The sequence below is a fragment of the Crocodylus siamensis genome, chromosome 1 (assembly GCF_052110815.1).
Source record: "Crocodylus siamensis isolate JL-2025a chromosome 1, ASM5211081v1, whole genome shotgun sequence".
In the NCBI taxonomy this organism is placed as follows: Eukaryota; Metazoa; Chordata; order Crocodylia; family Crocodylidae; genus Crocodylus; species Crocodylus siamensis.
Window position 1 is genome coordinate 219,224,190 of NC_143395.1, and position 15,946 is coordinate 219,240,135.

Genomic DNA, 15,946 nt, shown 5'->3' on the forward strand with positions numbered 1-15,946 from the left:
GATGGAATGCACCCAAGAGTCTTGAAGGAGCTGGTGGACATCATAGCACGCTCTATGGCAAAGATATTTGAGAATTCATGGCACTTGGGTGAGGTGCCGGAAGACTGGAAAAGAGCCAATGTGGTCCCAATCTTCAAAAAAGGAAGGAAGGAAGGTCCAGGAAACTACAGACCAATCAGCCTGACGTCCATCCCTGGAAAAATCCTGGAGAAAATCATCAAGAGATTCATCAGCAACAAGCTAATGGAAGGCAACCTTTTGAATGCCAACCAACATGCCTTTGTCACTGGAAGGTCTTACCTAACCAACCTTGTTACCTTCTATAACCAGGTGACACATTGCCTCAAGAAGGGAGACGAAGCTAATGTTATACACCTAGATTTCAAGAAAGCCTTTGACTTAGTCTCCCATGATGTCCTCATGGTTAAGCTGGGGAACTGCGGCCTTGGTGCTCTCATGGTCCAATGGCTGGGGAACTGGATCTAGGGTCAGACCCATAGTGTAATAGTTGGTACAGTCGGAAGGGACCTAATCAGGTTATCAAGTCTGACCCCCTGCCCTGGGCTGGAAAGAATGCGGAGGTCAAACGACCCTAGCTAGGTGAATGTCTAGCCTCCTTTTAAAGACCCCCAGGGTAGGAGCGTGCTCCACTTCCCTTGGAAGTTTCATAGTTTCATAGATGTAGGGTCGGAAGGGACCTATTAGATCATCGAGTCCAACCCTCTGGCCTGGGCAGGAATAAGTGCTGGGCTCAGATGACCCCAGCCAGGTGTCTGTCCTATCTCCTTTTAAATACCTCCAAGGAAGGGGACAGTACCACCTCCCTTGGAAGTTTATTTCATATTTTGGCAACTCTCATTGTAATTTTTTTTCCTGATGTCCAAATTGAATTTGTTCTCTTCCAGTTTGTGGCCATTATTTCTAGTTACTCCAACAGGCACCCTGGTAAACACTGCATCCCCTATTTCTTTCTGGACCCCCCTGATGAGTTTGTAGGCAGACACAAGTTCACCTCTCAGCCTCCTCTTGTGGAGGCTGAAGAGGATAAGGTCTCCCAATCAGTCCACATAGGGTTTTTTCTGTATGCCTTTAACCAGACGAGTGACCCTCCTCTGAACTCTCTCCAGGCCATCCACATCCCTCCTGAAGTGTGGTGGCCAAAACTGGATGCAGTACTCCAGCTGTGGCCTGACCAATGCTGCACAGAGGGGAAATACGACCTCCCTAGACCTGTTTGTGATGTACCTACTTGGCAATGTTTTGGAGTGGAGGCTGCTTTAATGCTTCCAACCTGGTCCCTGTACCACTACAATCCCTTTCCCCCATGCCACGACTACTCCCTACCACGCAGTTGCCATGTCAGTAAAGCCCTCTCACAGAAGCCCCCCAGCTCTGCAGGCTAAATTGGGCCCACAGGCCACAGATTGTTGACTAAGTTGGTTCCAGCTCCTGGCCACCATGACTGTGAAGTACAGCCTTCTGATGTCTAGCCTGAATCTACTCTCAGTCAGCTTATGGCCATTATTCCTTGTTACACCCGGTAGTGCTCGGGGGAACAGAGACTCTCCCATTGCCTGCTGGTCCCTCTTGGCCAGTTTGTAGACTGCCACCAGATCTCCTCTGTCTTCTCTTGTGGAGGCTGAACATGTTCAGGTCCCATAGCCTCTCATCATAGGGCCTGCCCTGCTGCTCCTTAATCATGTGAGCAGCCCTCCTCTGGACCCTCACGATGCTGTCCACATCCCTCCTGAAGTGCAGCACCCAGAACAGGATGCAGTACTCCAACTGTGGCCTGACTAGTGTCACATAGAGGGGGAAGATCATGTTGGACCTGTTCATGATACATCTATATATGCATGACAAGGTGTGGTTAGCCTTCCTGACTGCTTCCCCACATGGCGGCCCATGTGGAGTCAGTTCCCTCCTTGGAATCAGTAGCGACTCCAAGATCTTTTTCTGTCTCTGTGCTGACAAGAAGGGAGTTCCCCAGCCCGTAGGTATGCTGCTGGTTCTTCCTTCCCAGGTGCAGCACCTTGCACTTGTCTGTGTTGAAACCCATCCTGTTCTCAGCCGCCCACCTCTGTAACCTGTCCAGATCTAGTTGTAGCCTGTCCCTCTCTTCTAGCATGCCAACTTCTCCCCACATCTTAGTCTCACCCGTGAATTTGAACAAGGTGCTTTTCACCCTCTCGTCCAAGTCGCTGATGAAGATGTTGAACAGTGCAGGCCCGAGGACCAAGCCCTGGGTAACCCCACTGCCCACATCCTTCGGGGTCAAAAATGACCTGTCCACCACTACTCTCTGGGTGCGGCCCTCCAGCCAGTTTGCAACCCATTTGACTGTGTAGGCATTGACACCACAGTTGCCTAATTTTTTAATGAGGATGGGGTGAAAGACAGTGTCAAAGGCCTTCCTAAAGCCCAGAAAGACTACGTCCACTGCGACACCTGCATCCAAGGATTGTGTGACCTAGTTGTAGAAGGCCACCAGGTTGGTCTGACAGGACCTGCCTCTAATGAACCCATGTTGATTGCCCCGAAGCATAATCTCCCCTGCTGCTCCCTTGCAGATGTGCTCCTGGATAATTTTCTCAAAGAGGTTTCCCAGGACTAAGGTAAGACTAATGGGCCTATAGTTTCTTGCGTCCTCTTTCCTCCCTTTTTTGAAAATGGGGACCACATTGGCCCTTTTCCAGTCCTCTGGAACCTCACCAGAGCACCATGAGTGCTCGTAAAATTGTGCAAGGGGTCCTGCAGTGACCTCTGCCAATTCCCTCAGCACTCTGGGGTGGAGATCATCAGGACCTGCTGATTTGAACCCAAGTACTAGTTGATGGGAGCAAATCAATGTGGCGCAAGGTGACCAGTGGAGTCCCTCAGGACTCAGTTCTTGGGCTGGTACTGTTCAACGTCTTCATTAATGATCTGGATTCAGGCATTAGATGCAGACTGGTAAAGTTCATGGACGACATCAAACTATGGGGGAAGGTGGTCACACTGGAAGACAGATTGGGGATATAGACTGACCTGGACACCCTTCCAAAGTGGGCGGAGCAAAACCTGATGGCATTTAATGTAGAAAAGTGCAGGGTGCTCCACCTTGGGAAGAACAACCAGCATCATACTTATAGACTCGGCAGTGCTGCGCTCACTAGCACTATGACCAACAGAGACTTGGGGGTCCTGATTGACCACAAGATGAACATAGGCCACCAATGCGATGGTGTGGCCAGCAAAACTAACCAAACTGGCATGCATCCATCAGTGCATTTTTAGCAAAACCAGGGACGTCATCCTCCTGCTTTACTCAGCCTTGGTGAGGCCGCAGCTGGAGTACTGCATCCAGTTTTGTGTCCCCCAGTTCAAGAGGGATGTGGATAGGCTTGAGACAGTCCAGAGGAGAGCCACCTGTATGATCAAAGGACAATAGAGCAAACCTTATGAAGAGAGGGTGAGGGACATGGGACTCTTCAGCCTGGAGAAGAGAAGGCTCAGGGGGAGCTTGGTGGTAGCCAGAACTACATAAGAGGAGTGCCTCAGGATCTGGGAGAACACTTGTTCACTAGGGCTCCCCAAGTAATAACAAGGTCCAACGGCCACAAACTCCTAGAAGGCTGATTTAGATTGAACATAAGGAAAACTTTCACAGTCTGAGGGTCCAGGGTCTGGAACAGACTCCCCCTCCAGATGTAATGCAAGCATCTACTCTGGACTCATTCAAAAGGTGTTTGGATGTTTATCTTGCTGGGATCATTTGATCCCCGCAGACTTCCTGCTTATGACGGGGGGGCTGGACTCGATCTTGTGAGGTCCTTTCCGGCCCCTAATGTCTATGAAATCTGTGAAATGAAACCAGGCCTAGGACCAACCACTGAGGGATTCTGCTTGATACTGGCTGGCAACTAGACATTCAGGTATTGATCATTACCTCTTGAGCCCGATGATCCAGCTACCTTTTCATCCACCTTACAGTCTGTACATCCAATCCATACCTCCTCAACTTGCTTGCAAGAATGCTGTGGGAGACCACATCAAAAGCCTTGCTCAAGTCATGGTATATCATGTCCACTGCTTTCCTTGCATCCACAGAGCCAGTCATCTCATCATAGAAGGCAGTCATGCTGACTGTTCCTAATCACCTTCTTCTCCAAGTGCTTAGGAATGGATTCCTTGAGGACCTGCACCATGATTTTTCCAGGGAATGAGGTGAAGCTGACTGGTCTGTAGTTCCCTGAATCCTTCTCTTTCCCGTTCTTAAAGATGAGCACTATATTTGCCCTTTTCTAATCATCTGGAACCTTCCCCAGTTGCCACAACTTTTCAAAGATAATGTCCTACAGCTCCACAGTCACATCAGCCAACTCCCTCAGCACCCTTGGATGGATTGCATCTGCCCGCATAGACTTGTACATGTCCTGCTTTTCTAAATAGTCCCTAACCTGTTCTTTCACTACTGAGGGCTGCTCACCTTCTCCCCAAACTGTGCTGTCAGGTGCAGTAGTCTGGGAGCTGACCTTGCCTATGAAGACCAAGGTAAAAAAGGCAGTGAGTACTTCAGCCTTTTCCTCATCTTCTGTCACAAGGTTGCTTCCCCCATTTGATTAGGGACCCACACTTTCCCTTACCTTCCTTTTGTTGCTAACATACTTGTAAAAATCCTTCTTGTTACCCTTCATGGTCCTTGGTAGCTGCAACTCCAACTGTGCCTTGGTCTTCGTGACTTCATCCCTGCATGCTCAAGCAATACTCTTATACTCCTCCCTAGTCATCTGTCCAAGCTTCAACTTCGTGTAAGCTTCCCTTTTTGTTTAATATGACAGACAAGTTATCTGCTAAGCCAGGCTGGTCATTTGCCATATTTGCTATTCTTCCTGCACATCAGGATGGTTTGTTCCTGTACCCTCAGGAAGGTTTCTTTAAAATACAAGCAGCTCTTCTAGACTCCTTTCCCCCTCAGACTGGCCTCCTGAGTGATCCTGCCCATCAGTTCCCTGAGGGAATCAAAGTCTGCTTTTCCGAAGTTCATGTTCCATATTTTGCTGCTTTCTTTCTTCCTTTTGTCAGGATCCTGAACTCAATCATCCCATAGTCACTGCTGCCCAAGTTGCCATCCACTTCTACATCCTTTGAGTAGATAGTGGGATTAAAAGATGCTAGGCAGTTAAGTGGTATATGTATTTAACAGGTATACAAGTAACAGATATTTGTTGGAATGTAAACAATAAGCCAGAATTGGGACTGACTTTGCATTGTGCAGTTAATATGCACTTGCTGGGGATGTATATAACAGAAGTACCCTATATCTACCCTGTATCTCTTTCTCCCCCACAAACAATGGTGGGACTCTATAAAGTGAGAGTGCACTTGGTGTCTGAGCTCTGTGGAGTTAATTCCTCTTTTTTCTGCTCCTATAAATCTGAGAAACTGAATACATAGATTTCAGGAACACTATAGATTTTGGCCACAAGAGTCAGTCCTGCACACAGGACATTTCTAATGCTCAATTTTCTAGCAAAAGAAGGAATAAGATGCATAGCAGTTCTGTTCTTCCTTTCCTCTTCTTCCAATTGCAGTCCTAGGGTAAACTCTTCTAAAGGGATAGGAAGGAGCTCAGAAACTGCAGGGGGAATCCTCATATGCATCTTTGTGAGAACGAGGACACCACTTGCAAACTTGAGGCTGAAGTCCACAGAGGGGTCATTTTTCTGAGGAAAAGTATCTTGAAACTATTGTGAGAAGCATATTGCAGATGCTGTTCTTCAGGTATGCCCCTAAAAAGAAAGTAAAATGGCAAGAGAGGAGATACCGTCTCCTGCCACTCTCAGATAAAATTGTCCCAATGTATACACTCAAACTGCTTGTTGCAACCCTTTTGTCACTTTAAGGAATTGGATTTGTTTTTATCTTCTTAAAAACCTTCCATCTTGTGCCCCACTGTCCACTGTGTCATTCAAGATCAGAAGATCCTTCAGAGTAAGAGTCTTTTTCAAGAAAAATGGCCTTAGTAGTAGGGTGTCTTGAGAGATTGTGCACATGTGTGTGCATGCACACAGTTCACAGTGACCCACATCTAACACCAAGTGAACCTGAAGCAATGAAAAGCCAATTCCTTGATTGATTACTGTTAAGTAACCTACATGAAATGAACTTTGGTGCCTATAAATGGAACTGTCCTGAAAACTTCTTTAAATGAATACAGACCCAAGAACTCCATGCAGCTAAAAAGGGAGAGCTTTGCTACTCTAATACACCTATGTGTTACTAGAGAGTTGGATAACCTGATTATTGGCTACACCAAGGTGCATGATACAGAGGTTTTGCTATCACAGCAAAACCCTTGGTAACTTTCAACTGAGCATAACTGCAAGCTGACCTTGTATGATAGTTACTCAAATAGGGGCAAGCAGCAGTAAAAAGAATTATACAATCATGGAAAATGAGGGTTGGGAGGGACCTCAGGAGGTCATTTAGCCCAACCCTCTGATCAAAGTAGGACCATCCCCAACTAGATCATTCCAGCCAGGGCTTTGTTGAGCTGGGCCTTAAAAACCTTCAAGATTAGAGATTCCACCACCTCTCCAGGTGACCTGTTTCAGTGCTTCACCACCCTTCTTGTGAGAAAGTTTTCCTGATATCCAACCTAAACCTCCCTTGCTGCAACTTGAGACCATTGCTCCTTGTTCTGCCATCTGTCACCACTGAGATAATAAATAAAGTGACCAATCAGTGTAGTGTCAGAAAGTCGAGTCACAGCAGTCTGGCTTACTCCTTAGATTGCATTGCAACTCCTAAAGCCAAAGTTACTGGCATTCCAGCATCACCTTCCCTCCTTCCCCTCACTCCCCACTTACCCCAATCAATTTAAATGCCACATTACCAAGGACTTTGGTGTACTTCATGTGATTTAAACTAGGTAACTGATACTTTCAAAAAACAAGACAGCTTAAGGCTGTATCTCCATCCTTCTATTGCCCAAACAGACAAGAGACGGAGCACTCAACCCGGGGCAACATGTAGGGGGTGCACGTGGGTGCATGTGCACCCTCTGAGCATGGCAGTGCATCCCCTATGCCAGTAGTGTTTGCAGATGGTCCATGATCACTGCTGGCCACTGCCAACACTTTCAGTGGCACCTGAAGGTGGTCACCAAGCCCATGTCAGCACTTCCCACCCCCCACCACCAACAGTGCCGGCAGTGTCTGCGGGAGCTCTGTGTTTACCACCTCCGTGCTCCTGCTGCCACCAGTGCAGCCATGCCCCCTCAGCTGCTGGGGCCATGCATCATTTATGACAACCAAAAATTTTTAACCAGATTTCTCAAAAAAGCCATGGTTTAGGATACAAGCTCTAAATTTCAACACCCAAAATAAATTGATCTGGAGGAGGTAGGGTGATGGAGTGGGAAGTACAGAAACTCAGAACTTTTGGGTTCGTTTCCTAGTTCTGCCACTGGTCTGTCCCGTGACCCTGGGCAATTCACTTTCTGTACTTCTGTCTGTAAAATTGGGACAAAGATTGTAAGATGCTTTGGGATCTAGGAAATAAAAGTGTTTTAGAAGAGCTGGGTGTTGTTAAATGAACCTTGCGGTAGAGATCACTGCTTCTAATACAACAGACAATGATTTTTTTGGCAAGTTTTTTCCAACCCATGTATCTGATGTGTGTGATGCCTCCACCAATAAAGGTCTCTGGCACCAACATACCATTGTCAGTGAGATTCCATATATCTTCCCCAAAAGTTTAATTCTTTACACTCAACTATCCTCCCTTGTTCTGTTGCAAGAGGGACGCAGAATTCTACTGGCATATGCACCACCTTCAAGAGCAGATAAGTTTATTCAGGCAACAATCATGTGTTAAGATACTGATGGAACACAACACACTATCAAACTGGCTCAAGCTCAGAACAGTTAAATAGGCCGTCAGAGCTAAAACTCCCATCCTGATCAGCTGAAATCTACCACCGTTGTTTTAGAATCTGACCACAAGGAAAGGTACAAGATCCTCAGCCTGGCTCTGTGCGTCTAATCTTTGTTCCTACATAAAAAAGGAGAAAATGCTGTACTCTCAAGGACTGCCCATACAGAATAGCTGGTTGAGAAAGCAAACAGTAAATCCAGCAGATGGGAACTTTACAGCCCTGAATCACTTGTCTGTCAAGGGAACCATTGAAGGCAGAATCCAGCAAGAGAAACAAAGTGTTATTCCAGATGAAGAGAGGAATGGGCTGTAGCTACAATTGTGAATTTTCCTCTTATAGCCAAAAGCACGACTGTCCTTTTCTGTTCATAATGGCCTCCGGAACAAAAACACAAGTTACAGTTGTCTAGGTGGCCCCACACTGTCCAGAGATGATCTGGTTCTTGTACCTAATTAGATACCAAAACTTGGTCATATTTTCTCAGCAAGAAGTTTTTGCTTAAAGATAAAATTCTGCACTTAAGGCCAGAAAACTTAAAGCAATGACATTCAGATGTTCAACACCTTAACCCATAGATATTCTTTCCTTTTAAAAAAGTGCATCTTTCTGTTGCAGTTCCTTTGGCCAGAAACACATGTGGAGGTTAAGATCTTTGGGAACAACAGTGATGGGAACAACAGTCATGAGGGCAGAGTTCTGCCAGTAGATTTCACAGTCACTGTTCCCAAAATAACAGGGTTTCAAGAAAATCTTGCTTTCCCATCCCGTTCTGTTTCTGTGGAGAACAGTTTCAACACCACCACACAATGCTCTGGCGTAATCTCAATGTCAGGAAAACCCTAAATATCTTGAATATAGTATCCAGTTCAGAAAGTCCAGCTCAGTGGGATCCTGTCACAAATTTTAAAACACCCAGCTACTAAGGCTTTGATCATTAGATGACTCAGCTGATACATTTGAGAAGCTTTCATAGTTAGAAGATTTTTTCCCTCTGTTTCAAATATTTGTGGTTATTCATTCAGTCAGGGAAGCATCCTGGCCTGAAGGATCAGATTCATCATACAAAGAGTTATATAGGATGATCACTAGATTACACTTCATATCTTAACTATGTACACAAATTAAGCTGGTAAGCCTCTTCTGTCCAGTGGAAGAACATTTTAATATATATGTTAATTTCTGTATCTGTCTCACATGACACAGTACTAGTGGACATCCCCCTTGTAACAGATCTGCATACTTTCCCTTCAAAGAAAAAGAATTTCTTTCCCCATCTATAAATTTAATTTCTTCTAATAGCGAAGTCTGCACATCCCACCAGGATGCTAACTGGGAAGGAAATTTAAATAATGCCACACTCCTTAGTTTTTTTGTGAACTCTATTATATATTACAGTAGACAGAATTGCACTGCAGTTGGAAGTGTAAGCATGAATTTCTTGGTGTATCTCCCTGTGATAGAAGCTGTGATAGATTTTGGTTCTCTGAAGTACCTTTGGAATTATCTTGAACTGGGAGAGTTTTTCAGGCCTGTGGCTATACTTAGCCTCCCTCGATTGACTGGTCTGATTTCTGTGTCCATGTAATTGCAAGCAGGCCAAGGCCCTTCATGGTCCATCCATGGACTTTCCTGCTAGAAGAAAGGATATTTCTAGACAAGTTAAGAAATTTGCCATTTGCCCTTTATTTCCTATTTGCTCATTATTTAGTATATGCAATGGCTGTGCTCGCTCTGGGGATGTGAATGAGAGAGGAAGCATATTTTGGAACACTATGGGAGAGGCAGGGAAGCACCTTAGAGACTAACCATTCTGAGAGGCCTAAGCTTTTGTAGGCAACAGCCAAGGTGCTATACTGCCCTACCTTCTGCCTGACTGGGAAAAGTTACACAGTGGGTCTCAACCTTGTTAGACTCAAAGCACCCCTTAGAAAATGCCAGCTCTTAGCTTTCACTCCTTTTTTGACAGAAAAAATAATAAAGCAATTCTTCTGTTGGGAAGAACTGAGAAAGACCACCACAGGTCAGAATGTTTTTGACACTATAGATTCCAATGTGAAATCTGTGGGTTTATCTTATGAATCATATGTAAGTGTTTGCACACCTAACAATATTATGCGTCCCCCTTAAAAGGTTCTCATGGCACCTTGGTTGTGAATCACTGAGCTAAACTAAATAAGCTGGGGACTCCCTGCCTGGTTACTACAAGAGACTGTGGCAGGGACCACCTCTCTTATTCAGGTCTACCAGGTTTCTATCTCTACTGCCCTTCATTTTCATCTGCCATGTCTTGTTTAAAAATTAGAGGGTGGTTAGATGTTAAGATAAAAGCAAAGATCCACCTGGCTATGGGCAGTCCCATTGCAGGGCTCCTCTCCCCCTACACCCTGCTCCATACCACTCCAGGTTGGGTGCTCAGATCTGTGGTCTTAACTCTTGAATTGCAGCTTGCTCAGACAGTATCCATCACCCAATCCACCACTGAGGACACCCATTGTTCACGCATTCTACAATACTCGGTTGGTATTGTAACGGTATCCAGCCTTTACAGGCTTCCAATCAGACTATTTTGCTTGAAGGACCACTGGGCTTCCCAGGGTACTCAAGACCCTGAGTCTTCTTTTTTTCTAAGGCAATCTAGTCAGCTTCTGTTTCTCCAGGGGAGACAACAATCACTTTTGCCAGGCTTTGCACCATCAGGCTAATTCTCCCTTTAGGGTTGACAAACATTAGCTCATCAAGCCTTTCCTGATGCAACTCAATCAAGTGTTCTTCTAGTCAGGATGGCCTACCATCAGGTAATTTATTTTACACTGTAAGCCGTTGTCTTTCATTTTCTTCATCCCAGTAATTTTAAATACCTTTGTCAAGCCCCTGACTTCACAGAAGAACAATTAATTACCACTGTCTTCATTAGTTCTCCTTTTATTCTGGATGATCAATTAATGATCAATTCATCAATTTCTCTTGATTATGGGGAACAATTAGTTATTTATCAATTCATCAGTTTATCTTGATTAAAGATGATCAGTTAATTACCAAAAGTAATCACTCTCTTGATTATAAGTGATCAGTCAATTATCCATAAATTAATCAGTCTCTCTTTTTTATATGCGATCAATTAATTATCTGTAAATTCATCTAACACATGTGATAACCTCACTCAATTTACCAGTAGTCTGGGGTCACTTCCTCGCAGCATCACCACTTAACCACTTCCTCAAGTAAGGGGTTGGTGAGATTCTTCTTCCCTCTCCCAGTTCCATTCTCCCTGGTCTCATCCTGAGCCTTCCCCTGGCTTATTGGGCACCACCACCATATCCCAGTACAGCTGCTGAGATATGTCTCCATGTGGCATGCACGGCGCTCCAAGCCCACTGTGCATTCCCCTCTCTGGGGGAAGTCTGTGCTGGCTCCTCTCTATAGTCCGCTCGAACTTCTGGGACACAATGAAGGCTCATTCTCCACACACGTGGCCACGTGCAGCTGAGATTCTGCTTCCGCTGTAGGGGCCACATATGGACTGCCTCTCTGGCCACTCCAGTGGCCGTGCAAACCCACCGGACTTTTCAAGAGTTCTCCAACCCCGTCCCACCAGCACTTAGTGCCTGGAACAGGGACCAGAACTGGATCCCTGTTACAGTCATTGTTCACTTTGTCTTCAGCTATTAAATTTGTGATACCCGAGGGATTGAAGTGTGTCATTTGTTATCAGTTTGTGAATCCTGTTACCTCCTTTGTTTCTGCATAGAATATTGTCTCTATAAAATGTTCATCATTTTTACCATTATTTAAGTAACTCTCAGAATTGGCCTCTGCTCCTGGCACATTTAGCATTTAATTGATTCAACAGATTCCTAGTTTAAATGCAAATGCTTTCTTCAAAGATGTGCTTTAAAGATGTAGTGTGCCAGAGATTAAGATCAATTAGGATTAATTTCAAGACAGTCTTTGTGCTTGCTAACAAATTACTAGTAGCAGAGCTGGCCTGAGGGAAAAAGGTGCCCTGGGTAAACTTTTCTTTTGTGCATCCCGCTCCCCCTGTCAGCACTGCTGCTGCAAGCAGAGGCATAGATAGAGGCAGGTGGGCAGGGGAGCAAGGCACAGTCCAGTGGGGAGGTGGAGCAGCGTGGTGTGCCAGGCAGGCGGACAGGCAGAAACAGGCACCATTCCACCTGGCTCCTCGTGAACAGTGGCTGGAGGTGGGGGGGTGGGTTGAGCTGGACACTGCTCTTCTTGCCTTGGGGTGGGGATTGGCCAGGGTGGGGCAGGGTTGGGGGACAGCACTGCTGTGAATACAGGCAGCTCACACGTGTATTGGCGCATGTGTGCACACGTGTGTGTGCATTTGGCGCCCCCTGACTATGGCACCTTGGGCAGTCACCCATGACGCTCACCACTTAAGCTGCCTGTTATTAATATAGATAGCAGTCAGCCTCACTTCTCCGCTATGCTTTCCAAAAATTCATGAGGACATTTCAGCCATCTATTTGCCCAGTGGTATCCTAATATACAGCATTTGACTTTGAACAAGGTGAAAAGAGATGGTGAGGAAACTAATAAAAGTGCAATTCTGCAAGGTGGAGCATGGCCTCAGCGAGTCATAGAGGTCAGTAGGTAGCAGGATAGACCCTGCATTGTGCTCTCTGCATTAGTGTCAGTTCCTGTGTGGGCAGAGCTCAAGCTGTGTGACTGTTCCAGGTGCTGTTGGCCAAAAAGAATGAAGTCCAGGAGCCAAAGAAACCCCTTCGATTCCTTCAGAAAGTAGCAAAACCCGTTCCTCGGCTCCCAACTCCAATGCTGGAAACACCATCAACCGTAAGTTGGATGCTTTTAGTAGTTTTTCCTGTAAGCCTTCTATTGATTCAAAAACCATCCAGGGTGATACAGATTGCTCGTCAGTTCTGAGTACACAGTACCAGCAGACAACTTAAGCACAGTTACAAGGAGCTTATCTTTAGACTGTTACTACCTCATTGTTTAAGCTTTTTAACATCTGAAGTGGCAAAAAGCCCGCCCTGACAATGGGCATAACTTTAAATAATCTTTCCTTAAGACAGAAAAAGTACATAAAACACCTTTGTTCCTTGGAAACCAAAAGAAAAGCACTACATGCCTTCTTAGAGGCAGAGCAGTACAGCCTCTCCCACTGTTTTAGGATTTGGTTTTGCAAGTTGCCAAACAATCTGCCCAAGAGTCCAGCAGAGGAATGAGACTGACCACATGCTTATTTTGCTGCAATGGGGTTAAGGTCCCTGCTGCTAGGAGCACTGAAGGCAGAAAGACTCTTCTGTGTTCTTGGGACTTTCCTGTCTGGCCCTAGTCACCAGGCAGATGTTGGCAGCAGCTGGTGTCTGCAGCAAAAACTTCCTGCCAGAAAGAGGGCGATGTCAAGGGGGAAGTGGCAGAAATCATGGCAAGCTGGGCAGAAGGAAGCATAAAAGATGGAATGGAAACATCCACTCCAATCCTATTCAACTCGCTTCCTGCCGCTTCCAGATACTTTCAACTCACTGGCCCCCAGCAACCTGCCACAGGCTCATAGACTGCTCCTCCCATCATTTTGTACCCTACTCTCCACTGTGTTCTCTGGGCTGCTCCAATCCCCAGCCTGCCCCTGCATCCCCCCGGCCTTCTGCTTCTAGCACATATAACAAGTAAGTGCCAGTTTACCCTCTCACCTCCACTACAGTCTCAGGGAGGCAGTGGCACTCCTCACTGTGGTCATTCCTAGAGCTGAAGATAACCTGGCAGCTCTGCACTTCCCTCTGTGTACATGAACCCTGTAGCTGCAGTTTGACTTACCCTTCTGCCTCTGACTGGCAGATGTCCCAGTTTCCAAGAAGGGTTCCAGTCTCCCTCTGCAGTTAAGCTACCTTGTGCCTCAATGTCTCTTCTGGCTGGATAATCCAGAGGAAGTTACCTTTCCAGCCCACCTATAAAGTTTTGTCTTCCTGGAAAGTCCAAAGGAAAGAGAAGTCCTTTGCTGAAGGTCTGCTTAGCACCCTTCATGATGCTGGAAAGCAAAGGGATGCTTCATGCAAACCCCAGCCTGCGGTGGGTAAGTGCACACAGTCAGACTCACATCCACCTGGGTTCTGTCTCTTACTTCCCCCACACACTTTGAGGCTTCGTGTCTCAAGGCAGGACTTGCAATTTGTTTTTATTCCTACCAAAAACATGTCTCTCCCAACTCCTCAGGCTTCCTCCTACCCTGCCTTTCATATGCACTTATGTGGGCTTTGATCCAGGCCTTCTGTGACCTTGGCTGCCTACCCCAGATTGGACCCTACTTGGTACCTTAGCAAGGAGAACCATTGTCAGCTTTACCTCTTCCCTGGTAGAGAGCTTGCCTTGTATAGTCACATCCCATTTCCCGGCATGCCGTGTCAACCTTGCTCGGGTTCTGACCTGAATTCAAGAACGAGCTCAGCTGAGCCTTTAGTCAGATTCCCTTAAAGGGATAGTACTCCCTGTTACAAAGCTCAGTGTAAAGCAACCTGTTTGCTTCCAAACTGCCATTCACTGGGCCTTTAAATTCACTACAGTATATCAGTAAATCCCACTGCAACAAGGAACATTAGTGAAGATGTGCAAAATGTTCCCTTTTAAATTAATACATTTGCTAATAGGCAATCTCCATTGAACCTTCCTAAATACTACTTCTTCCTTGTTCTTAGAGTTTATGGTCATGCTGATCATGTGTCCGTTATAACCACATTTAGTCAACTTGTGTATAGTTCTTTAGTCTATATCATAATTTTCTCCTTCAACCCCCTAATAACTAGCTGCTGCACTCTAAATTCCCTCCATGAACTCCTACCACAACCTCTTATGTCTTTGTCTTATCAGTCTCTCATAACATTCAGAAACCTACATTATTTGACTTATCTCCATTCCTGGAAATCAGGAGAGCAATGATGAAAAACACACAAAAATAAACCAGAGATGAATTGTATTCTGAGAAAGATAGCATGATGAATAGCATTTCCAGCTCTCCTCCAAGCTCTTCCCAAAGAGAAGAGATAGTTTATAACTGGATTTTTGTTGTGTCTTGACAGAGAGAAGAGGAGATTGAAATGGCAGTGATCTTTTTGCAGAAGTTAATCCGAGGCAGAGCAATTCAGAACATGGTATATCATGTCCTTGGGCTTTCTTTTATCTTCCAGGTGCTGATGGGGGCTACTGAAGGTAGGCCCCAGTAACCTGGCCCCAGCACAACTAATCCAGCCAAAGGGGACTTGAACAGTAACTCCCCATAACGTTGATCCTCCTAGATTGAAAACCTTGCTTATTGTCCCAAATTACTGATAGACCATTCCAGGTCTTGAGAAAATGCCTGTGTCCCCCATGAAGATGTCCACTGAGAACTACTGTAGTCCGGTTCAGGGCTTTGGGTTAGGCCAGTGATTCTCAACCAGGCATACCTCAGAAAATGCCAGATCCTATATTTCACTCATTTTTAATACAAAAAAAGAGTGATTCTTTGTTGCAAAGAACTCAGAAAGACAACAGGTCAGAAGTTTTTTGAAATCTCTAGGTATCTTTTGTTTGTACTCCTAACAGTGCATTGTATGGCACTCTTGAAAGGATCTCTAGGCATCCTGGGTAGGTCTTTCTCCTCAGGTCTGGCCAGTTTTGAACATTTTGACTATCCAGGGGGTTAGTTTTCTACCCTTGCTGCTCGTCTCTGGACGACTGAGATTAACTCTGTTTCTTGCTGTTCTAGATAGCAGCAATGGGCTCTGTGTAATAAGAAACGCAGTTAGAAAATGGTCAATGTGGAACTTGGGTTTTCCAAGTCTCTCTCCCATCCTTAATGGTCCCCTGGGATTATTGCCTCTGGCCCCATTTCAAGACTTCTGATTGTCACAACAGTTCTCCTTATTTGTAAGGACTTCTCATAAGTTTCTGGCTGAGTTGGTTGTGAGGCTGTTGGATCATGAACTGGCTGGAACTACTGTTGCTACCCAGCATCCCAAAGTGTGCTACCACTTACCTTCCTGTTTTCTAGAGAGTCTTAGTTCC

At 45.6% G+C, this 15,946-nt stretch overlaps 1 protein-coding gene across 4 annotated transcripts in view; it reads left to right on the plus strand.

Annotated features, from left to right (window-relative positions):
- Window positions 1–15,946, plus strand: part of CFAP91 (cilia and flagella associated protein 91) — a 61,748-nt gene that overhangs the window by 22,694 nt on the left and 23,108 nt on the right. For all 4 annotated transcript variants that reach the window (XM_090057042.1, XM_090057050.1, XM_090057067.1 and 1 more), the window contains 2 exons: window positions 12,620–12,736; window positions 14,980–15,051. In XM_090057042.1, the coding sequence (XP_089913168.1) occupies window positions 12,620–12,736; window positions 14,980–15,051 (189 nt within the window). The remainder of the gene's footprint in view (window positions 1–12,619; window positions 12,737–14,979; window positions 15,052–15,946) is intronic.